General features: G+C 42.1%; 2 protein-coding genes and 1 pseudogene across 4 annotated transcripts in view; all 3 read left to right on the top strand.

The window, feature by feature from the left end:
* Positions 1 to 5462, top strand: part of LOC106567315 (immunoglobulin-like and fibronectin type III domain-containing protein 1) — an 84949-nt pseudogene extending 79487 nt beyond the window's left edge.
* A 3497-nt stretch (positions 5463 to 8959) lies between these two features.
* Positions 8960 to 18896, top strand: LOC106567286 (uncharacterized protein CG45076). The gene is made up of 5 exons (XM_014136423.2): positions 8960 to 9621; positions 14260 to 14747; positions 14948 to 15110; positions 17234 to 17675; positions 18064 to 18896. The coding sequence occupies exons 1-5, from the start codon at positions 9343 to 9345 to the stop codon at positions 18072 to 18074; spliced, it is 1383 nt and encodes a 460-aa protein (XP_013991898.1). The 5' UTR covers positions 8960 to 9342; the 3' UTR covers positions 18075 to 18896.
* Positions 18897 to 24805: 5909 nt separating this feature from the next.
* The window catches only part of LOC106567285 (protein phosphatase 1 regulatory subunit 12B), a 44950-nt gene continuing 44610 nt past the window's right edge, over positions 24806 to 25145 (top strand). For all 3 annotated transcript variants that reach the window (XM_014136419.2, XM_014136420.2, XM_014136418.2), the window contains exon 1: positions 24806 to 25047. In XM_014136419.2, coding sequence (XP_013991894.1) covers positions 25028 to 25047 — 20 coding nt within the window. In that variant the 5' untranslated portion in view covers positions 24806 to 25027. The remainder of the gene's footprint in view (positions 25048 to 25145) is intronic.

The following is a 25145-nucleotide window of genomic DNA, read 5'->3' on the forward strand; positions in this document are numbered from 1 at the left end:
AAGTATACTGGCCAAGTAAAATAATATTTGCTAATAGCTGGGTTACAAAAAAATGCTTTAATCATGCCAATTATTTCCCCATCGTACACAGGAAAATGTTTTACTTTTTTCATATTGCGAAAAGGCTGTCCTTATGTAGATAAGAACCCAATGTAAGAAAAAAAAGTACTTTGGTTATTTCTTAATGCAGTGTGGCTAGTGGGCCCTTGTGGGATAGATTAGTAGTATTTTATGAAATTACATTAAAGGAACTGATTACACAAATATTTTTGCTTTGTGGTAATGAGTAAGAACTTACTACTGAGGACCACAGAATGGCAATATCAGAGCTCCTGCCAACTTGTAATCCTCAGGCTCTATGGATGTACCAAGGTGCCTGATCAGTCTATTATGAGATGAACAACCCCAAGACAAACCAAAACACAAGGAATCGACTACAACACGTTTTTGTCATCAAAATAGGAACATATTGTTTCAAGTGATCAGCAGTTTTAGAAGAGATTACTGCAAGACCTAAAACAATGAACATTCAAATGAATGTTCAGTCTCATTGAATATTGAACTATGCAGATGAGCCGGAGTCTCAAGAGTAGGGCTGTCTCTTTTATACACACAGGCAGCTCTCTGAAATATAGCCATTCAATCAGAGGTGACCATCAACACAAGAACATTGGAATTGCCCTGAGGATGGGGAGGACGACTAAATGGACAGCTCTAGGGTCTAGTACCATGTCACACAGAAGAGAAGGAACATCTCTACAACAATAAATTGTCTGAGATTGAACCACATCTGCAAGAAATTAATGAACTTGTATTTCTCTACTAACCTGGTCCTCTTCATTATGTTAGTCCATAAAGGATATGTCTTTAACAATGTACAAAACAGCATTCTTAATGTGAATAAATGCCTTTGTACCTGTATTTGTCTTTCACCCCATCTATTGAATTGTTCACACTTTAAACCAACTGGTATTATCCTTTATGGTGTTGTATTATAAGGTTTATAGTACTTTACGTCTCAGTATATTCAGAACTTGCGACTTTAAGTCAAACGTTACCATATTATTCTATGTCTCCATGTTGGAATCTATCCTGTCTTTACCATATGTATCCTAATGTCTCTGTACCAGGTACTAGGTCTCAGCCATGTCTTTGCCAGAATGGTGCTTCTCCTCTCCCTTTCCCCAAGTCGTTACCAGGAGGAATGTCTCTTGTCCCATCTGCTTCCGTGTCATCCCTTTGTCTTTGCATGCCCAGGCCCTTCACATGCTGAACATGAAGAAGATTAAAAAAAAAAAAATAAAAAGTAGGACAGTGATCGAACAAAAGTTTCGCTATTTCACTCACCAGTGTATTGTTTTTCAAATTCCACACAATGAGGTAAATTGATTTTGATTGTGTCCTGAGGTTAGAAATATTCTGGACAACCAATCAAATCAGTTTAGGTCATGCTGCCTTTAAGGCAGATCTGAATATGAAAAACACAAACAATCAAAATGTTCAAGTTATTATGGATGAAATAAACAGAGGTATAGTATCTCTATTGTATACATACTTCTAGAAGAATGTGAAGTATGCATGCACATTCTTCTGGGATGGATTTTTTAAATATATATACAATCGCTCTTATCAAGACACAACACTTCCTAAAACTACAGGCCATTCTCCTGTGTGAATATGTAAAATGCTATTCAGATTCAAGGACAAGAATAATAAAAAATGTGTTACAGGCTGCACAGTGCACTTTGGATTATTATTGTCCTGTGATGTGTAAAGACTTTGAAACCATTTCTAGTACCTCACTTGGGGAAAGGCATGCCATGACTGACATCTGCTGGTAGGAATATATTTGTCATACAAAATACAGAACCGCTTCATTTCAGGGCCAGATATGCAGCAGGTGCATAGTATGTGGTCCAGTGTGGCTCAATTGGTAAAGCATTGCGCTTGCCATGCCAGGGTTGTGGGTTTGATTCCCGCGGGGGACCAGTATGAAAAAGCAGGAAAATATATGCACTCACTACTGTAAGTTGCTCTGGATAAGGGTTTCTGCTAAAAGCATGTGTAACTAGCTACTGTAGCCTAGGCCTACTGCTTGCTAAGATAACAGGATGCCTCTACTAATTACTTGTAACTTAATAAATATACCATTACTTAATACATTTCCCCCACGATGAAATTGGGGAGGGACTATGGATCTCCCTCCATCTGTTCGTACTTTAATTACATGCGATAGCTGACACATCACTGGCCTGATTTTGACGAAACTTGGGTGAATGATGCATCTACACTGATCGAAGTGGATTTATCAAGGGATCATAGCTTTCACCTGGACTCACCTGGTAATGGAATGAGTAGGTGTTCCTAATGTTTTGTGCACTCAGTGTATATTGATACATTGGCTGGATCTATGTTTATGTTGAAATTGAAAAAATGTGTCCGATCCTTTTAAGAGGTTTTCTTTGTCTTCTTCAACCTCATGTTGCATTTGGGGTCTGCAGCACTGGTCATCATAGTCTTGTATGTTCATTCTTAATTCACATGCTTCTTACCCTCAGGTAAAAAAGGGCATTTCCGTCTTTATGACACACTCTCGGGGTTCCCTGGGGCGTAGCTAGTTACGAGGCAAGGTATTAGAATTTAGTATGATCACGTTTAGACAACTAAAATCACAGTATTAACATCACAAAAACATTATCTTTAGTCTGGATATTTTCTACACAACGTGAAGTATGTAAACATCATATACACATAAACTCTTCAAGTTACAATGTTTTCGTTATAACATCTTCATTTAACTTTTAATAGTATCATAAAATAGACATTCATTTTCATATTCTATCCATCATTATTCCCACCCATTCGGATGATGAAATATATTGCCCAAGAGTCCATTTATTTGACATTGTAGTTTTGGGCAGTAGACTCTCCCTAAGGCAAAATAACGTGTGAAATGTGAAAGTCAATGTGCATATTGCCTAGACCAAATTCGGGAGATCTCTAGAGACGTAGTGTCACGACTTCCGCCGAAGTCGGTCCCTCTCCTTGTTCGGGCGGCTTTCGGTGGTCGACGTCACCGGCCTAAAAGCCATCGCCGATCCACTTTTCATTTTCCATTTGTTTTGTCTTTGTCTTACACACCTGGTTTCAATTCCCCAATGACTTGTTCATTATTTAACCCTCTGTTCCCCCATGTTTGTTTGTGAGTAATTGTTTGTATGCAATACGGTCCTTTATGTGGGCTCGCTATCTGCTGTCCTGCACCTGACTCCTCTACACAAGCTACACACAGACCACATTACACGTAGAGAAAATTGGCAATGCTAAAATAATTATGTGAATTGGCTCTGCAAGACAGAGCCAATTCTATCTTTTGGCAGGTCAAGAGGGCACTTGTGCAATCATTGGCGATGAATGCTGTACTTTTGTCCCAGATCACTCTTCTAATATGACTGATCTTTCCGAATACATTGCTACTGTTGCTAAGAATAATTCCCCACAAGCAGAGCATGTGCCTGCAACTTGGTTGGAATCCCTGTTTGGAAGTTGGGGATCCCAAGTTCCCAAATAGGCAGCAGCACGTGTTTTTTTTTCATAGTTTTCCTAATTGTGTTATTTAACATGTTGTATGATTTATTATAATGATGTATCTTGATATAGAAGCTAAAATCTATTTGCTTACATTAAAATGTAATGATTATTATCACACAATTTTTATGTTTGTGCTTTTCTATTTAGCAATTTCTGTGTTCTATTCAGGTGCTTTTCTAATAACCAATGTATGTGTTCATGCAAGTGACTGATTGAACAAATCTTCACTATCAGTATCTGCAGTACGCCCAAACCTTGTTTTGATAAAAGTATATCTCAGTTTCAAGGCCTCAGCTTAGAGAGAAGAAGCCTCGTGAGGTATTGGTCTGTCACATGAAGGAAGCAAACGTTAATGATGAATTAATTATGAATGATGAATAAGCTAAATCATGCAAATATAACTTGTCTGTATATAAGAGTATTATTGGGACTGTGGAGCTCCTGATCGACATTGGTTGGAACCTCTCCAGCGCCCTGGTAATAAAGAATGATTCATTTAAGATTGACTTTGCGTGTCCCTGTGCTGAAGCGGGTCAGTATCTCCAACTCTGAATTGTCATCTCAGCTACTGATCACTTCATCTGAGTGCTCTGATTCAGGGATCCACACCATAGGGGTCAAAAACCGGGTGGGCCAGGAAAGCTTCAGCGTGGAGGTCAGGCTTACAGGTACAGTAACATACAATGAAGCTCTCCCAGTCTATTTCAGACTGAGAAGGGATTGGAACTTAGCCTCACAAGATACCTGATCTCCTACGTTAATGGTTTGCTAAATGTAAGCTTGCGAGATCAGGCGGCTTGCGAGGCTAATTGGAACTTGCACAACATGAAAAAGATGGCAAGGGTCAGCACTCACAAATAAAGTATTTTAAATATCAGCAGTCACAATGAACGTCGGCCATGATTGATGCAACGATTCTCACAATGAGAGAATTTCATCCCAAAGTGTTAGTTACATCCTACTGACTCTCATGTCTCTGACTCTGGCACTAGATGATCTCAAGCCCCCAGGACCAGTAGAACTTGAGGAGAACGTCCCCTGATGAGAAGTGTGATGATCACCTCCACTACTCTGTGTCTAAAAGAGACTCCATCAAAGGCTCATGGAGCACAGTGGCCGACAGGCTCTTCAACAACAAGTTCACCACTTCCGTGTCTACGCTAAGAAGGACATGGGCATGTCTGCCCCATCTGAGTCGCCCACCTGGGGAAGTAAGAGGAAGAATGCTATTACTAGCCAAGTAAAGAGATCCTTTGCCAAGTCATATAACCAGCTCATATGGATAGACTGGCAATAATAACAGTATAATCAATAACAGCTAAGTCATTAAGCTCAACATTAAGTACTAATGTGTTATTCCTGTTTATTATTATTATATTTATTTATTATTATATGTATTTATATTATATTTATTTATGTATCTATTTATTACAAACAATCTATTAACCCTTTATAAAATGCTGCCATTTTAACATATGCATTACATGACATGTGAGATGAGCATTCGACCTCTCTGACCTGTCTCTTCTCTAGGAACATTTGTGGTGAACATGCCAGCCTACAAGACCTGTGATTTGCAGACTGCTCCATCCTTCCTTGTGCCACTGAGACAGCACACAGCTCCCAAAGGTTACAAATGCTATATGTGCCATAAAGGGAAATCCCAAGCCTAGCGTCACCTGGTACCACAACAACATCAGCCAAACACCAAATACTTAATCACCATCTGTGGTGTCTGCTCCTTGCTGATAGTCCGCGTGACCCCCAAAGACTGGGGCGAGTACACCATCCAAATAGAAAGTGCCCTGGGGAGGGCCGAGTGCTCCACCAAACTCACAGTCAGAGATGAGAACTCAACTGACCTGCTCTGACAAATGTGTTTAGTACCTCGGTGTGAGTCGGAATAGAATTGAATGTAATGTCATTGAATGTTGCATAAAATAGAGTTATATCGTTTCTCTTTCTCTCTCTCGCAAAATGAGAAACATTGTGTTTTTACAGTGCTTCAGCATGTAGAGACATTATTATGTATCAAGGTGGAAAATGTAAAGTTTGTTATATGGTAGAATTAAGTTATTTCCCAAAATGCATGGCTGTACTGCTTGTAGACATGCACTGCGGTTGTTGGGGATAGTAAGTACAAATCCAAGAGTTATCATTTTTTGTCACGTCCTGACCAGTAAAAAGGGTTGTTTGTTATTGTAGTTTGGTCAGGGCGTGGCAGGGGGTGTTTGTTTAGTGTGTTTCGGGGTTTTTGGGGCAATGTTCTATGTTAGTATATTTCTATGTCTGTGTCTATTTCTATGTTCAGGGTTTTTGGTTTGTCCTTCAATTAGAAGCAGCTGTTCTTCGTTGCTTTTAATTGGAGGCCATATTTAAGTAAGGGCTTTATGTCACTGTGTTTGTGGGTAGTTGTTCCATGTACAGCGTGTTGCCTTACAGGACTGTCTTCGTCGGTGTTTGTTATTTTGTTCAGTGTTCACGGTCCTTCTCAATAAAAGATGAGTATACACATTCCCACTGCGTTTTGGTCTACTCCATAAGACATTCGTGACAGTTTTTGATAATTATGTTTGATGTGGATACTCCACAACCTAAAAGGACATGAATCGAGATGGCATTGACCCAACCTGGGAGACAGGCAGGAGCAACTGTGAGGAAATACACGTTTATCAACATTTTAACAAACATTGTGATCTGTTCATCAGCCTTATGAATTGATACAGCTTATAACTACAGTGCTTTGATACACATTGTCAGGCCCAGCGTTATGGGCAGGCCATAGTGGGCCTGACCCACCCTACCGTACCTCCTTGCCCGACCAAATAAAATATTGGAAGAATGTATTTTACCGAGATGTGCGTCGACAAATGTAAAGTTCTCAGATGACGCATCAGAGTGAGCGAAACAGCGGCCCTCTGTCTCCGTATGTGTAAATCATGTGTCTGGAGGAATATGGTATGTCATACTTTTTCTGCCAAGACAGCATCAGATACATGGGCTACACATTTTAGACAGAGGAGCGCTGTTTCGCTCGCTAGTTTCAGCAGAGAGGAAGAGGTGAAGCGAAGCGGAGAGCTCACTCTCGACAAAATATGTCCTGAATAAGCCCAATGCGTTTCTATGGACATAATATTCAGACCTAAACTTGTTGCCTGCATTTCCGCCTTTGGGACAACGACTCGCATTGTCAGGGCGGCGACATGAGCATCTCCTCATTATGGTTTCAGCCACTTGCGAAATAGAAAGGAAAGTTGGCGGATGCACAGTGCACTGTTCGGATAGTGGCTTCCCCTGAAGTAAATTTATGTTTTGCCAAATTATATAATTACTCATGTCTAAAATAAGCTAACGATCCAAACTCTCTTGTAAAGTATTTTGAGTGATTTTTATTTAAAGGGTTTTGACGTGGATTGTTTCAAATCACAACTACATAGGATTATGTCTGTTTGGGAAGCCAACTATTGGAGCTGCGCGCGAGGCAATAGGTCGAGCTGATTATTGAGTTGCGGATGTCAGTGAAAAGCATCTAAAATGTATTGAGTTTAATTTAAAATGTTGACACAAGAAGGGATGAGGTGTGTGGCGAAGATATGCGTCTCTCTCCAGAATGCCTGCACGCGATAGACCAATGCCGCAGTAGACCTATAACTTCCATTGTCAACTAAGTGAAATATATAGGCCTAAAGCCTACAAATAAAAACACTACAAAATATCCTGATTAATGCGATTGAAAGAATACGAATTTCTCTCTACTCCGCCTGTCTCCCTCCCTTTTTATCTGTCTTGACTTGAGCTATTGCTAGTGAAGCGCAACATTGTTTCAACTCAGCAGGTTGGCTTGCTCAGGCACAGCGTGCTCCCTCAACGTTACCAGAACAGAGAAACTACACACATGGTCATTGCTCACATGGAGCACTCCAAACAAAAGACTGAACAAAATTGACTAAACTCCTATATGATGATTATGAAACGAACCAAAACGTGTTTCTCAAAAGTGTAGCAGGTTGTGAACTCTGTAAACGTTTCCACTCCAAGAGTGGGAATGGTAAATTATTGTACATGCATTAACGTAAATGAATGTAACCAAATTATGGGGATTAACGGTACATTTACTAGGCCTACTGGTTATAATGGGGAATTGATACATATAAACAATCAAAGAGCAAAAATGTACACAATGAAACAATGAACAGAGCACATTCTGGGGAGCTGAGTGCGTGCAGTAGGGCCTAGGCTATCTCTGAGTTCCATGCGCTAATTTATTTACCCGCAATGTATCAATATGTCCATATGGCAAAGGCTGGTGCTCTTATCATTTGAATGAAGATTTTTATGATTAAGCATGTGACAATTTTGAGAAACAAAAACGGTTCTTGAAATGAAACTGTTCCACGAAAATGCACGTATAAAAATAATCATAACTGGCACACAGATTGGTAGGATAATTGTAAGCTTCCCCAAACTTGAAACTCACGAGCTGCCTGTGGTCTTTATTATTAACTGGGTGGTTCGAGCCCTGAATGCTGATTGGCTGACACCCGTGTGTATGACAACATTTATTTTTACTGCTCTAATTAAGTTGGTAACAAGTTTATAATAGCAATAAGGCACTTTGGGGGTTTGTGTTAAATGGCCAACATACCACGGCTAAGGGCTGTATCCTGGCACTCCACGTTGCGTTGTGCTTAAGAACAGCCCTTAGCCGTGGTATATTGGCCATATACCATCCCCCTATCAAATGCCCATTCAACTGATTCGTTCTGGCGCCGGCCCTGCGCATGGTGGGTATTATGAAGTGAGTATACCCAAAGCCCACTGAAAAGTAAGTGGGTATATGGGATATACCTGTGTATACCCTGCAGGTGTCACAGGGGGAGTTGTGATATCCAAGAAACACATTTCCAAGACAGACTTGTGTGTAACCGAAGAAATAATATAACCCCCCAAATTATTGTTATAATTATAAATAATTTACATTCATTTTAACTCGGAGGTCCTGAGTTTCCGACAACGTGAACGAGGCATTCGAGCTGCACACATGGTACAGGGAACGCCCACTCACTCATGCTTCTCTTCCTGGAGCGGGTACCATCATAGAGATGGGTAGGAGGACTCTAGTGCCAGAAGCTCATTTTAGCATGGGTAGCGCCATTGATGACATTCACAATTTTGAAGCAGTCAACTGGGTGGGACCTCATATAGTTTAAGGAAGGTTCACATAATTCCACCGATGTCACCAGGAGTGATCAGCCAATCTATTATACTTGTGAGGAAACATTCCTTAACTGCAGGTGGCAGTAAATCACCAACATTGGCTTTATACCTGTTCAAACAACACACAATCAAGGCGGCAGTGTGCAACCTTTGAGTTTGTTTGCCAACTCAAATATGTAGTGGAAGAAAATGTACTACTTTACGATGGAGATGGACTCAATTGCGCTACCTTTGCGCTCATAGACGCCATAGTTGGACAGATATAATAATGCGATGTCTATCTAAATCTATGGGTACCACATACACGCCTCTATCTTTTCTCATCTGCAGCCCAACCCACCACTTCACCGAGAACTTGCTTTTTTTCGTCACTTTGTTGAGCGATTTTGAATGAGGACCAAATTGCATTGTGTAATATCAATTATGGAATAAAAGACCGACGCTTCTGGAAAAGTCACCCGAGCAAATATCTTTCGAAAAACGGTCTTACACCATCTCTGGCCTTTATATTAACTACTACGCTACTGTGTTAAAATGACCGCAAAGCACCGAGGGAAAAAGAACAAACACAATCACGAAGACTTTAACAATTTTAATCATGAATCTTCGGAACCGGAGGCGCGAGGTGGAAACCAGTATACGCTTTTGTTCATTTTATTCCTTCTGATTGTGGTTGGAGGTGCAACGGCTGCATGGTTCTGTTTCCAGCAACACCAAAGTATAACCTACTTAGCAGACAACCTCATGGGCATGCAGATGAAGATGGTGAAGCTTCAGTCCTTCCAGGAAGAAATTCTAGAGACAAATGAAAAGGTAATTCGCCTAGTTAACCATGCGTAATAACAACATGGGCAAACATAATAGGCACGTCAAAGGCTGTTTCCATGCGTCAACAAAAAATATCAAAGGAACATTTTGTACAAAGTAATTTGTGGTCAAGTCCTGTGTTGACCCATTGAAATACTGTTTTGACCTCCCTCATTTATTCTGCACATTTATTTATTCTGTGACATATATATTTACTATTTTCCCTATGGTTAGCCAGAGCCCTAAAGGCCCCCAAATGTGAGCTTAACATTTTAATTAAATGGAAAACTCTAACAGACGGTATTTATAGGACTTCCCTACAAGTTTATGATAGTTGTGAAATCATATCAAATGTCATACTGCATAGACATTGAACTGATGTGAGTCGAAATTATTCTGTTTATAACCCCGTCAAGGTGGGCGTCACGCAGCTGTTGGTGTTTGTAATGGCATATGACCTACAATTTGGGAACATGAACTGCACCAATAGTTTGTTAGGGTCAGCCACTGAATGTCCCTACAATATAGGCATATTAAAATTAGATTCACAAACATTTTGAAATAAACACACTTGACAAATATTCCACTTCCAATTAATTTTTACAGCAGTTGACCCTGCTTGTAACCATGCTCTTGCCACAGTCATGGTGCTGATTTCAGTGTGCACTGTGCAGTTGCTTTTAAAAAAAGCCAGTTGTCTACATGGGAATAAAAATAGCCTGCTACCACGCTCTATATTGACCATAGTTGTTGTGAGTCCCTGTAACAAGTTCTCCTATTTTGACAGCTTCCCCAACTGGTCTTTAATCGTACATGCAGTGCATTCAGGAAGTATTCTGGCCCCTTGACTTTTTCCACAATCTACACACTACCCCATAATGACAAAGCGAAAACAGATTTTTTCCAAATGTGTGTGTATATATTTTTAAACAGAAATACCTTATTTACATAAATATTCAGACCCTTTGCTATGAGACTCAAAACTGAGCTCAGATGCATCCTGTTTCCATTGATCATCCTTGAAATGTTTCTACCACTTGATTGGAGTCCACCTGTGGTAAATTGAATTTATTGGACATGATTTGGAAAGTCACACATCTGTCTATATAAGTTCCGTCAGTTGACAGTGCATGTCAGAGCAAAAACCAAGCCAAAAACCAAGGTCGAAGGAATTGTCCGTAGAGCTCCGATACAGGATTGAGTTGAGGCACAGACCCGGGGAAGGGTAACAAAACATTTCTGTAGCATTGAATGTCCCTAAGAACATGGTGGCCTCCATCATTCTTAAATGGTAGAAGTTTGGAACCACCGAGGCTCTTCTTATAGCTGGCTGCATGGCCAAACTGAGAAATTGGGGAGAAGGTATTTGGTCAGGGATGTGACCAAGAACCCAATGGTCACTCTGACAGAGCTCTGGAGTTCCTCTGTGCAGATGGGAGAACCTTCCAGAAGGACAAACATCTCTGCAGCACTCCACCAATCAGGCCTTTATGGTAGAGTGGCCAGGCGGAAGCCACTCCTCAGTATAAGGCACATGACAGCCCGCTTGGAGTTTGCCAACAGGCAATACAGCTGTCATTTATTTTTATTTCACCTTTATTTAGCCAGGTAGGCAAGTTGAGAACAAGTCATCAAGGCAAAGGGTGGCTACTTTGAAGAATCTCAGATATTAGATATATTTAGATTTTTTTAACACGTTTTTGGTTATTACATGATTCCATATGTGTTATTTCATAGTTTTGATGGCTTCACTATTATTCTACAATGTAGAAAATATTAAAAATGAAGAAAAACCCTGGAATGAGTAGGTGTGTCAACTTTTGACTGGTACTAATATATATATGCATGCATGCATACATACATACATACATACATACATACATACATACAGTTGAATTTGGAAGTTTACATACACCTTAGCCAAATGCATTTAAATTCAGTTTTGCACAATTCCTGACATTTAATCCTAGTAAAAAGTCCCTGTCTTAGGTCAGTTAGGGTCACCACTTTATTTTAAGTATGTGAAATGTCAGAATAATAGTAGAGAGAATGATTTATTTCAGCTTTTATTTCTTTCATCACATTCCCAGTGGGTCAGAAGTTTACATACACTCAATTAGTGTTTGGTAGCATTGCCTTTAAATTGTTTACCTTGGGTCAAACGTTTCGGGTAGCGTTCCACAAGCTTCCCACAATAAGTTGGGTGAATTTTGGCCCGATCCTCCTGACAGAGCTGATGTAACTGAGTCAGGTTTATAGGCCTCCTTGCTCACACGCGCTTTTTCAGTTCTGTCCACAAATGTTCTATAGGATTGAGGTCTGGGCTTTGTGATGGCCACTCCAATACCTTGACTTTGTTGTCCTTAAGCCATTTTGCCACAACTTTGGAAGTATGCTTGGGGTCATTGTCCATCTGGAAGACCCATTTGCGACCAAGCTTTAACTTCCTGACTGATGTCTTGATATGTTGCTTCAATATATCCACATGTTTTCCTTTTTAATATGCCATCTATTTTGTGAAGTGCCCAAGTCCCTCCTGCAGCAAAGCACACCCACAACATGATGCTGCCACCCCCGTGCTTCATGGTTGGGATGGTGTTCTTCGGCTTGCAAGCCTCCTCCTTTTTCCTCCAAATAAATGTCCAAACAGTTCTATTTTTGTTTCATCAGACCAGAGGACATTTCTCCAAAAAGTACGATCTTTGTCCACATGTGCAGTTGCAAACCGTAGTCTGGTTTTTCTATGCCGGTTTTGGAGCAGTGGCTTCTTCTTTGCTGTGAGCGGCCTTTCAGGTTATGTCGATATAGGACTCGTTTTACTGTGGACATGGATACCTTTGTACCTATTTCCTCTATCTTCACATGGTCCTTTGCTGTTGTTCTGGGATTGATTTGCACTATTCGCACCAAAGTACGTTCATCTCTAGGAGACTGAATATGTCTCCTTCCTGAGCGGTATGATGGCTGTGTGGTCCCATGCTGTTTATGCTTGCGTACTATTGTTTGTACAGATGAACGTGGTACCTCCAGGCATTTGAAAATTGTTCCCAAGGATGAACCAGACTTGTGGAGGTCTACGAATTTTTTTTGAGGTCTTGGCTGATTTCTTTTGATTTTCCCATGATGTCAAGCAAAGAGGCACTGTGTTTGAAGGTAGGCCTTGAAATACATCCACAGGTACACATCCAATTGACTCGAATTATGTAAATTGGCCAAATAGCTTCTAAAGCCATGACATCATTTTCTGTAATTTCCCAAGCTGTTTAAAGGCACAGTCAACTTAGTGTATGTAAACTTCCGACCCACTGGAATTGTGATACAGTGAAATAATCTGTCTGTAAACAATTGTTGGAAAAATTACTTGTCATGATCAAATTAGATGTTGTAACCGACTTGCCAAAACTATAGTTTGTTAACAAGAAATTTGTGGAATGGTTGAAAAATTAGTTTTAATGACTCCAACCAGAGTGAATGTAAACTTCCATCTTCAACTATATATAATGAAACTCTTTGAAGAGGTAGGGTTTCAGAAGATTGGATGGGACTCTGCTGACTCCCCCAGCTTCAGGGGGAAGCTGGTTCCACCATTAGGATGCTAGGACAGAGAAGAGCTTGGACTGGGCTGAGCAGGAGCTGGGAGGGCCAAGGAACCACCAGAGGTGGCAGAACGGAGTGCTCGGGTTGGTGTAGGGTTTGATCATAGCCTGGAGGTAGGGAGGGGCAGTTCCTCTTGCTGCTCCGTAGGCAAACACCATGGTCTTGTAGTGGATGCGAGGTTCGACTGGAAGCCAGTGGAGTGTGTTAGGTAACATGGGAGAACTTTGGAAGGTTGAAAACCAGGCAGGCTGCAGCATTCTGGATAAGTTGCAGGGGTTTGATGGCACAAGCGGGGAGCTCAGCCAACAGTGAGTTGCAGTAGTCCAGATGGGAGATGACAAGTGCCTTCAGCAGCCAGGCCTTCCCCTGGAGGAAGAGCAGCTTTGTCTTGTTGAGTTTGAGGTGGTGGGCCGGCATCCAAATTGAGATATCTGCCAGGCACGCAGAGATGCATGCCGCCACATGGGTGTTAGAAGGGGGGAAGGAGAAAAGTAGTTGAGTGTCATCCTCAAAGCAATGATAGGATAGACCATGTGAGGATATATTACATAGGGCCCCCGTGACATAGAGGAGCAGTCTCGGTTGAGTGACCCATCATGAAGCCTGACTGGTTAGGGTCAAGAAGATCTCCAACTTTTGACCGCAATTTATGAGGTTAGCCTTCACACAGAGGGACTTCAACACTGATGGGGTCAGGATGTGGATTCACTAAACTGTTGACAGAATTAAATTGTCCTACTTAAATCATAGGATTATCCTACAGCAATTGCCGTATGTTCTCATTTCTTTACACCCACTTACTGGAACTGCCTTCGCCAATAGATAGTTCCCTCCCAAGGATGAATAGCATGAGTGGTAAAATACTTTATAAATAGTGTGTTTCTGACTGCTCACTTACAGTACATTGTGCAGCCATAAGAAAGTATGATGGCTTGCCATAATTGTCTATTCATCATGAAAGAAGCTGCCCTTTGTTTGGAGACCAGTGTCTGGGCAGATGTTTTCAAGATGTTATTTTGATCTTAATCTAGTTTTATTTCCTTGCAGCTGCTCAGTACCGATGGCTTTGAGAATCGCCTCAACACCCTGGAAGAGTCATACGAACTGGCCCAGAAGCAGGTAAGCATGGCCCTGGCCATAGCTGAACAACTGAAGACCTCAGACCTGCCCACCCAGGTCCTCTCCCTTCACACAGAGATGAAGACCCGGCTGGCAGAGATGCAGCAGGCCACCGTGTCCGCGGATCAGCTGACCCAGCTGCAGGCAATGCTGAAGGGGAAGAGCAAAGAGTTTGAGGCTGTCCGGCTGCAGGTGGAGGGCCTGGCAAGGGTGAGCACGGAGATGGCTCAGAGCGTCGAGGGCCTGACAAGGAGCCTGGCGGAGGCTGAGTCCAAGCTGGAGGGGAGGGAAGGGCTGGTGGTCACACTGAGCGCCACGTTGGCGGACCAGACATCAGAGTTCCTAGAGCTTAAGGAACAGCTGGCTGCCAACCAGGCTCAACTTGAGGCCAGTACAGTGGAGATCGCAAGTGTCAAGTATGTAGTGTATTTGGGGTTGGTCAATTCCTGAAACCTTCCCAAAGTTCACTTAAAATTTTTTTTTTTATTATCCCTGAAGCAGGAGGATACCTGGGTTCTTTGGGGAAACATTCTGCAACCTTAAGTATATTGGTTTATATTTCTGTATTGGTTGGTTTCACTGTGCGTCTCACTGTATGTGCATACCTGTGTTTCAGGGAGCTGATGGAGATGAGGCAGTCTCAGAGGGCCCAGCAGGCCAGTGTGGAGGAGCAGCTTGTTACAGTAGAACAGAGTCCGCAGAAGCAGAACTCAGCGGCCCACAGTCTGCACTCTGAGCTCCACGCTCAGCTGGAGGCTGGGCAGAAACAGGTCGCCCAGGTAACGCCTACAGGAAGTCTCACTCAGGGTTTAGAATATCAGATTGGTAGTGGACTGGGTCACCCTCAAATATAGCCAAAATATACTGCTCAAAAAAATAAAGGGAACACTTAAACAACACATCCTAGATCTGAATGAAAGAAATAATCTTATTAAATACTTTTTTCTTTACATAGTTGAATGTGCTGACAACAAAATCACACAAAAATAATCAATGGAAATCCAATTTATCAACCCATGGAGGTCTGGAATTGGAGTCACACTCAAAATGAAAGTGGAAAAACACACTACAGGCTGATCCAACTTTGATGTAATGTCCTTAAAACAAGTCAAAATGAGGCTCAGTAGTGTGTGTGGCCTCCACGTGCCTGTATGACCTCCCTACAACGCCTGGGCATGCTCCTGATGAGGTGGCGGATGGTCTCCTGAGGAATCTCCTCCCAGACCTGGACTAAAGCATCCGCCAACTCCTGGACAGTCTGTGGTGCAACGTGGCGTTGGTGGATGGAGCGAGACATGATGTCCCAGATGTGCTCAATTGGATTCAGGTCTGGGGAACGGGCGGGCCAGTCCATAGCATCAATGCCTTCCTCTTGCAGGAACTGCTGACACACTCCAGCCACATGAGGTCTAGCATTGTCTTGCATTAGGAAGAACCCAGGGCCAACCGCACCAGCATATGGTCTCACAAGGGGTCTGAGGATCTCATCTCGGTACCTAATGGCAGTCAGGCTACCTCTGGCGAGCACATGGAGGGCTGTGCGGCCCCCAAAGAAATGCCACCCCACACCATGACTGACCCACCGCCAAACCGGTCATGCTGGAGGATGTTGCAGGCAGCAGAACGTTCTCCACGGCGTCTCCAGACTCTGTCACGTCTGTCACGTGCTCAGTGTGAACCTGCTTTCATCTGTGAAGAGCACAGGGTGCCAGTGGCGAATTTGCCAACCTTGGTGTTCTCTGGCAAATGCCAAACGTCCTGCACGGTGTTTGGCTGTAAGCACAACCCCCACCTGTGGACGTCGGGCCCTCATACCACCATCATGGAGTCTGTTTCTGACCGTTTGAGCAGACACATGCACATTTGTGGCCTGCTGGAGGTCATTTTGCAGGGCTCTGGCAGTGCTCCTCCTGCTCCTCCTTGCACAAAGGCGGAGGTAGCGGTCCTGCTGCTGGGTTGTTGCCCTCCTATGCCCTCCTCCACATCTCCTGATGTACTGGCCTGTCTCCTGGTAGCGCCTCCATGCTCTGGACACTACGCTGACAGACACAGCAAACCTTCTTGCCACAGCTCGCATTGATGTGCCATCCTGGATGAGCTGCACTACATGAGCCACTTGTGTGGGTTGTAGACTCCGTCTCATGCTACCACTAGAGTGAAAGCACCGCTAGCATTCAAAAGTGACCAAAACATCAGCCAGGAAGCATAGGAACTGAGAAGTGGTCTGTGGTCCCCACCTGCAGAACCACTCCTTTATTGGGGGTGTCTTGCTAATTGCCTATAATTTCCACCTGTTGTCTATTCCATTTGCACAACAGCATGTGAAATTTATTGTCAATCAGTGTTGCTTCCTAAGTGGACAGTTTGATTTCACAGAAGTGTGATTGACTTGGAGTTACATTGTGTTATTTAAGTGTTCCCTTTATTTTTTTGAGCAGTGTAGTTTGTTTTACATTTTTCTAATAGTACTTACTACTTTTTATGAATAGTGAAATATTTCTAATAGTCTTTTCTTCTTTTAATGAATAGTCGGATGTACAGGTACATCAGGACCGGTCACAGGTTATTACTTTAAAAAAAAACATATTTTCTCATCTCAGTATTGGTGTTCGTAACGGCAAAAAATGTTGCCGTATTTTGTCCAGAGGAGCATACACATTCTCGTAACTATTTTTGCCCAGCATGTGTCCATGGGGAACTTTTATGAGATTGCTACTAAACCATTAGTATGTAGAGGCTAATTGCCTGCTGTGGATTCTCTGATGAATTTGGGGTAAATGTTGTATTCCCATTCATATACTGCAATGTAGGCCAAATACATTACACCAATGGGATTACAAAGTCACCATAGGCCCTGTAGTTTCCCCTAAGTACTAACTCACTATAATTCTGTCTGTTCCAGCTGGAAGTAGGGGTTCAAACAGATGAGCCCTCGGAGGTGGAGGAGGAGACTGCTCTGGCTGCTGCCGAGGAGGTGGAAGAGGCTGCTGATGCTGCTGCTGAGGAGGTGGAAGAGGCTGCTGATGCTTTTGCTGAGGAGGTGGAAGAGTCTACTCCTGCGGAAGAGGAGCAGGCTGCTGAGGAGGACGAGGTGGTGGTGGAGAAGGAGGCAGCTCACTTGAATGGGGAGCCTGCTGAACAGGAGGACTCTGCTCTCACAGAGGAACAGACTGCTCCTGCAGAGGAGGAGATGGTTGAGGAGCAGGAGGACTTGGCAGAGGCAGCACCGGAGAAGTGGTTGGCAGAAGAGAAGGTAGAAGAGGAGGATTCTGAAGCAGAGGAGGAGCAAGGGGAGGAAGAAGAGGAAAAACCAGAAGAAGATGAGGCCTCTCCTGAGGAGGAATGTAAGTCTGTCTTAAAATGCATTTCAAAGTCAAATTTCTTCGTCAGCCCGATTTTCTGTAAGGAGTGTATCCATCTTTATTTCAAAGATTTTACAATTACTCTGTTACCTCTTTTGGCCTGAAATTGTTTCAAGTGAGGAACACTAATGTGTTAATGCAATGTTACTAGTCTAATTACAGTGTAATTACACAGATATAAGAGAAACTTAATGTGTTACCGACGCCAATATCTTCTCTCGTTGGTTGAGCAGTGTTCCTCACTAAAGGTTATTGTGGGCAATAGTGTATGAAATGTTGTTTTTCTGATTTGCTTGGTCCGCTCCAGGGCCTTTAGTAAAAAAACATTACCATTGATCTCTCTGATAACAAATGTTATTCTATTTTACAGTGTCAATGTAAGCAGCAAGGAAAGTCTTCTACAGCCACCAAACTCCCAGAGGATAATGGACACGTTCAGTCTGCATCATGACAAATGGGAAGGCATTACCGATGTTGAGGTTCAATAAACATTCACTTTTTCTCCCCAAGGGGAAAAATCAGGTCAATAGGATTCACACAACTCTCTAGAATCAGTATTGTTACATCAATGAACGTGTGTATGAGAGGGCTAACTGGTCAGGCAATGGTTAATAATATTCAGGACTCACCTGCCAATACCAACCTCAAAGCCTTAATCTATTTTAACACAGCTCTTTCTATAGATTATTTTATGTACACCAAAATGTCACTTTTCTGCAAGCTCAGTTGAAACACTGAGTTCAAAGTGACAAGGAGGACTAACTAAACAGCCAATAGAAAAACATGAATTCACTCACACAATCAAACAAAGCCATAAAATATGCCCATCTTGTTGATATGAAATTGGCTTTCTTTTTGTCATTGTCTGAAATGTCTTGTTGGGATTTTCATTAGAAGAATATATACAGAACAAGAGTCCTATTTGTTTACACAGGAATGAACAGCCTACTAAAGGAATAGCATGGGGGTAGCAAGGGCCATATCTGTGAAATGCTAACATTTACGTACAATTTTACTGAAGATTGTTAGTCTAGTTGTTTTTATTGACTTTTTTTCTTGAGACTTTTTGTCTGTACAGAAAGTGCGCTGTTACTGCCCAGACATTGGGTTCTTCTCTCACAACGTACCGTTCATCTCAGATCTCTGTGATGTATCTTTTATAAAATAAACCCTGGTTTATCCTCTGTAATTTTTTTACACCAAGTTCAGTCTCCTTGTTTATTTTTTTCTACTATTGATTGAATAGTAGCTCGTATGAACTGAAGTGAACATCTTTGTTACGGTCTCGTCATTTTACAGTTGCAGAAAATGCCTTCATTTCTGTTCATGGATTAATATGGTGTCTTTGTGTCCCATTACAGGGAGTAAAAAAATGTGGTGACAGTGACACACTTATTTGCCCTGTACTGCTTCTGAGTCACCTTCACCAAGGTCAAACTAATGTGTTGCCATTTTTACATTTTCTAATGATGTACTGCTGTGAAGTAGTCCCACTTAGTGCTAAACTGCAGCATAGATATATTGTGGAAGGGTGAGTGTCTGTAATCATTTTATTCCACATGTCCGTGCATGCCATGTGAGGAATGACTCATGATGAAATGCTGAAAAACACGAAGGTGTGTGTGTGGTAGCACACGCCTTTGTGCATTTTTGTGTGGAATCTTTCCTCTGGTTAAGAATAATGAATTGAACTCTGGTTTGGTACTGCCACTATGGTTTACTATTATACCTGTTAATCTGAGTTGAAATACTACTGTCACGGCCGTCATAGTGATTGGACCAAAATGCAGCGGGTACGTGAATGCTCATTTTCTTATTTATTAAATAAATCAACACTGAACAAAAAGAACGACGAAAACAGTCCTGTCAGGCACACAGCTAAACAAGAAACATAACCCAACAAACCCCGAAACACTCTAAACAAACACACCCCTGCCACGTCCTGACCAAACTACAATAACAAATAACCCCTATACTGGTCAGGACGTGACAATACTGCATACCTGAAAATCATTCAATGATCAGAAATATTGCCAAGCTTGTTCACACCCAACAATTTATGATGTACACTAAACAAAAATATAAATGCAACAATTCCTAAGATTTTACTGAGTTACAGTTCCTATAAGGAAATCAGTCAATTGAAATTAATGAATTAGGCCCTAATCTATGGATTTCACTTGACTGGGAATGCAGATATGCATCTGTTGGTCACAGCTACCTTAAAAAAACAAATAGGGAGTGTGGATCAGAAAACCAGTCAGTATCTGGAGTGATCACCATTTTCTTCATGCAGCGCGACACATCGCCTTCGCCTAGAGTTGAACAGGCTGATTGTGGCCTGTAGAATGTTGTCCCACTCCTATTTGATGGCTGTGTGAAGTTGCTGGATATTGGCGGGAGCTGGAACGCGCTGTTGCACAGGTTGATCCAGAGCATCCCAAACATGTTAAATTGGTGACATGTCTGGTGAGTATGCAGGCCATGGAAGAACTTGGGACATTTTCAGCTTCCAGGAATTGTGTACAGATCCTTGGGCCATGCGTTATCATGCTGAAACATGAGCTGATGGTGATGGATGAATGGCACGACAATGGACGTCAGGATCTCGTCACGGTATCTCTGTGCATTCAAATTGTCTTCGTTATCTGTAGCTTATGCCTGCCCATACCATAACCCCCACCGCCACCATGGAGCTCTCTGTTAACAACATTGACATCAGAAAACCGCTTGCCCAGGCAACACCATGTACAGTTGAAGTCGGAAGTTTACATACACCTTATCCGAATACATTTAAACTCAGTTTTGCACAATTCCTGACATTTAATCCTAGTAAAAAGTCCCTGTCTTAGGTCAGTTAGGATCACCACTTTATTTTAAGAATGTGAAATGTCAGAATAATAGTGTAGAGAGTGATTTATTTCAGCTTTTATTTCTATCATCACATTCCCAGTGGGTCAGAAGTTTACATACACTCAATTAGTGTTTGCTAGCATTGCCTTAAAATTGTTTAACTTGGGTCAAATGTTTCGGGTAGCCTTCCACAAGTTTCCCACAATAAGTTGGGTGAATTTTGACCCATTCCTCCTGACAGAGCTGGTGTAACTGAGTTAGGTTTGTAGGCCTCCTTGCTTGCACACGCTTTTTCAGTTCTGCCTACACATTTTCTATAGCATTGAGGTCAGGGCTTTGTGATGGCCACTCCAATACCTTGACTTTGTTGTCGATAAGCCATTTTGCCACAACTTTGGAAGTATGCTTGGGGTCATTGTCTATTTGCAGTACCCATTTGCGACCAAGCTTTAACTTCCAGACTGATGTCTTGAGATGGTTCTTCAATATATCCACATAATTTTCCTGCCTCATGATGCCATCTATTTTGTGAAGTACACCAGTCCTTCCTGCAGCAAAGCACCCCCACAACATGATGCTGCCACCCCCGTGCTTCACGGTTGGGATGGTGTTCTTAGGCTTGCAAGCCTCCCCTTTTTTTCCTCCAAACATAATGATGGTCATTATGGTGAAACAGTTATATTTTTGTTTCATCAGACTAGAGGACATTTCTCCAAAAAGTACAATCTTTGTCCCCATGTGCAGTTGCAAACCGTAGTCTGGCTATTTATGGCGGTTTTGGAGCAGTGGCTTCTTCCTTGCTGAGCGGCCTTTCAGGTTATGTCGATTATAGGACTCGTTTTACTGTGGATATAGATACTTTGTACCTGTTTTCCTCCATCTTCACAAGGTCCTTTGCTGTTGTTCTGGGATTGATTTGCACTTTTTTGCACCAAAGTACGTTCATCTCTAGGAGACAGAACGCCTCTCCTTCCTGAGCGGTATGATGGCTGCGTGGTCCCATGGTGTTTATACTTGCGTACCATTGTTTGTACAGATGAACGTGGTACCTTCAGGCATTTGGAAATTGCTCCCAAGGATGAACCAGACTTGTGGAGGTCCAACATTTTTTTCTGGGGTGTTGGCTGATTTCTTTTGATTTTCCCATGATGTCAAGCAAAGAGGTACTGAGTTTGAAGGTAGGCCTTGAAATATTGTGTGCCACTGGCCATCAAAGGTGAGCATTTGCCAACTGAAGTCTGTTATGACGCCAAACTAAAGTCAGGTCTAGACCCTGGTGAAGATGACGAGCACGCTCCCTGAGATGGTTTCTGACAGTTTGTGCAGAAACCTACAGTTTCATCAGCTGACCAGGTGGCTGGTCTCAGACAATCCTGCAGGTGAAGAAGCTGGATATAGGGGTCCTGTGGTTGCGCGGTTACATGTGGTCTGTGGTTGTGAGGCCGGTTGGACGAACTGCCAAATTCTCTAAAACGATGTTGAAGGTGCCTTATGGTAGAGAGCTGAACATTAAATTCTCTGACAACAGCTTTGGTGGACATTCCTGCAGTCAGCATGCCAATTGCATGCTCCTTCAACATTTGTGGCATTGTATTATGTGACAAAACTGCACATTTTAGTGGCCTTTTATTGTACCCAGCACAAGGTGCACCTGTGTAATGATCATGCTGTTTAATCAGATTATTGATATACTATACATGTCAGGTGCATGGATTATCTTGGCAAATGAGAAATTCTCACTAATGGGTGTAAACAAATTTGTGCACAAAATCTGAGAGAAGATCTTTTATTTCAGCTCAAGAAACATGGGACCAACACTTTACGTGTTGCACTTATAATTTTGTTCAGTGTATTATTACATTTTTACATGGGAAAGGATAAGGTCACAGGAAGTTTTATTTTGCTTTACCCTTATTTGAGCAGGAAGTCACCATTTAGACCAGGGCCTCTTTCACAATGGAGCCCTGCAAATACACTGAGTGCACAAAACATTAGGTACACCTTCCTAATATTCAGTTGCAACCCCTTTACCCTCAGAACAGTCTCAATTCGTTGGGGAATGGGACTATACAAGGTGTCGAAAGCGTTCCACAGGGATGCTGGCCATTGTTGACTCCAATGCTTGACACGGTTGTGTCAAGTTGGCTGGATGTCCTTTAGATGGTGGACCATTCTTGATACACAGGGGAAGCTGTTGAGTGTGAAAAACCCAGCAGCGTTGTTGTTCCTGACACACTCAATCCGGTGTGCCTGGCACCTACTACCATACCCCGTTCAAAGGCACTTAAATCTTTTGTCTTGCCCATTCACCCTCTGAATGGCACACATACACAATCCATGTCTTAACTTCTATGGGCTAGGTGGGACGTTTGCGTCCCACCCTAGTCAACAGCCAGTGGAATCGCGTGGCGCGAAATACAAATACCTCAAAAATGCTATAACTTCAATTTCTCAAACATATGACTATTTTACACCATTTTAAAGACAAGACTCTCGTTAATCTAACCACATTGTCCGATTTCAAAAAGGCTTTACAGCGAAAGCAAAACATTAGATTATGTCAGGAGAGTACCCTGCCAAAAATAATCACAGCCATTTTCAAAGCAAGCATACATGTCACAAAAACCAAAACCACAGCTAAATGCAGCACTAACCTTTGATGATCTTCACCAGATGACACTCCTAGGACATTATGTTATACAATACATGGATGTTTTGTTCAATCAAGTTCATATTTATATCAAAAAACAGCTTTTTACATTAGCATGTGATGTTCAGAACTAGCATACGCACCGCAAACTTCCGGTGAATTTACTATATTACTCATGATAAACGTTCACAAAATACATAACAATTATTTTAAGAATTATAGATACAGAACTCCTTTATGCAAATGCTATGTCAGATTTTAAAATAGCTTTTCGGCGAAAGCACATTTTGCAATATTCTGAGTACATAGCTCGGCCATCACAGCTAGCTATTTTGACAGCCACCAAGTTTGGGGCTCACTAAACTCAGAATTACTATTAGAAAAATTGGATTACCTTTGCTGTTCTTCATCAGAATGCACTCCCATGACTTCTACTTCAACAACAAATGTTGTTTTGGTTCCAAATAATCCATATTTATATCCAAATACCTCCGCTTTGTTCGTGCGTTCAGGTCACTATCCGAAGGGTAACGCTCGAGCGCATTTCGTGTCAAAAAATGTCCAAATATTCCATTACCGTACTTAGAAGTATGTCAAACACTGTTTAAAATCAATTTTTATGCTATTTTTCTCGTAAAATAGCGATAATATTCCAACTGGGAAACATTGTATTCATTCAAAGGCTGAAAGAAAAAAAATGGAGAAGTCTCGTGAACGCGCATCTCAGTCTCACTGTCCCCAGGCTGACCACTTACAAACTCTGCTGCTGTTCTTTGCCCAGAGACAGCAGACACCCCATTCCACTTTCTGGTGCCTTTTGAGAGCCAATGGAAGCCTTAGAAAGTGTCACGTTACAGCACAGATGCTGTATTTTTGATAGAGATGCAACAGAAGGACAACAAATTGTCAGACAGGGGACTTCCTTTATGGAATCTTCTCAGGTTTTGGCCTGCCATATGAGTTCTGTTATACTCACAGACACCATTCAAACAGTTTTAGAAACTTTAGAGTGTTTTCTATCCCTATCCATATCTACTAATTATATGCATATTCTCGTTTCTGGGCAAGAGTAGTAACCAGTTTAAATCGAGTATGTTTTTTTTCCGGCCGTGAGAATACTGCCCCTATCCCAAACAGGTTGTCTCAAAGCTTAAAAGATAGTCTTTAACCTGTCATCTACAATGATTGAAGTGGATTTAACAAGTGATATCAATAAGGGATCATATCTTTCATCTGGTCAGTCTGTCATGGAAAGAGCAGGTGTTCCTAATATTTTGTAACCTCCGTGTACAATTCATAAGACAAAATTGAATCAATATCAGATGCAATGTAAAACAAACAAAAATACAGCACAACACAAACATGACATTGCTTTGTAACAATGCACAATGAATTAGTATCGTTATACAATTATTTCTAAATTTGTGAAGACTACAACCATTGTGTATCTGCACCAAATCACTGATCTACAAATCATCTTGCACCCTTGTAATGTGATCAAGTTTAGCGAATCAGCGCAGCAGCTTGCTCAGGCCAATCCCCTCGCACGCTTGTGTAGTGTGTAAACTGCAGCTCTTGCATCAGGTTCTTGGAGACACAATTGGCTCAGATTGCTTCGCGTCCCGCCTACTGTATGAGTCTGTGTATTGACTGCGCTGTGCCTCGCCTTGCCTAGCTGATGGAGAGGAAACAGTCTCTCTCTCTCCTTTTCCTTCTTTCCCCCTCCCCGTTATCACTCCTCTCTCTCCCTCTCCCAGGATCTTATCCGGCCTCTCCCACTGCAGTCTCTCTCCACCGGCCTCAGTCTCTGACCTTCAGCTAGCCTGGGACCATGCAAGCCTGTCTGCCCAGGTATGGAACTCACCTCGACCCTTATCCTATCCCCTTATCTGCATGACTTCCCTGTGGTTTTACATGCAGAATGAAAAAGCTAGCTACTTCTTTTACTT

This window comes from Salmo salar, chromosome ssa13 (genome assembly GCF_905237065.1).
Source record: "Salmo salar chromosome ssa13, Ssal_v3.1, whole genome shotgun sequence".
Taxonomy (NCBI): Eukaryota; Metazoa; Chordata; class Actinopteri; order Salmoniformes; family Salmonidae; genus Salmo; species Salmo salar.

Bases quoted from the DNA above. Each gene is read 5' to 3' on its own strand.
- LOC106567286 (XM_014136423.2), top strand. From the start codon at position 9,343: ATGACCGCAAAGCACCGAGGGAAAAAGAACAAACACAATCACGAAGAC. The intron at 9,622-14,259 runs GTAATTCGCCTA...ATTTCCTTGCAG, and splicing joins TTCTAGAGACAAATGAAAAG to CTGCTCAGTACCGATGGCTT. The intron at 14,748-14,947 runs GTATGTAGTGTA...CCTGTGTTTCAG, and splicing joins GTGGAGATCGCAAGTGTCAA to GGAGCTGATGGAGATGAGGC.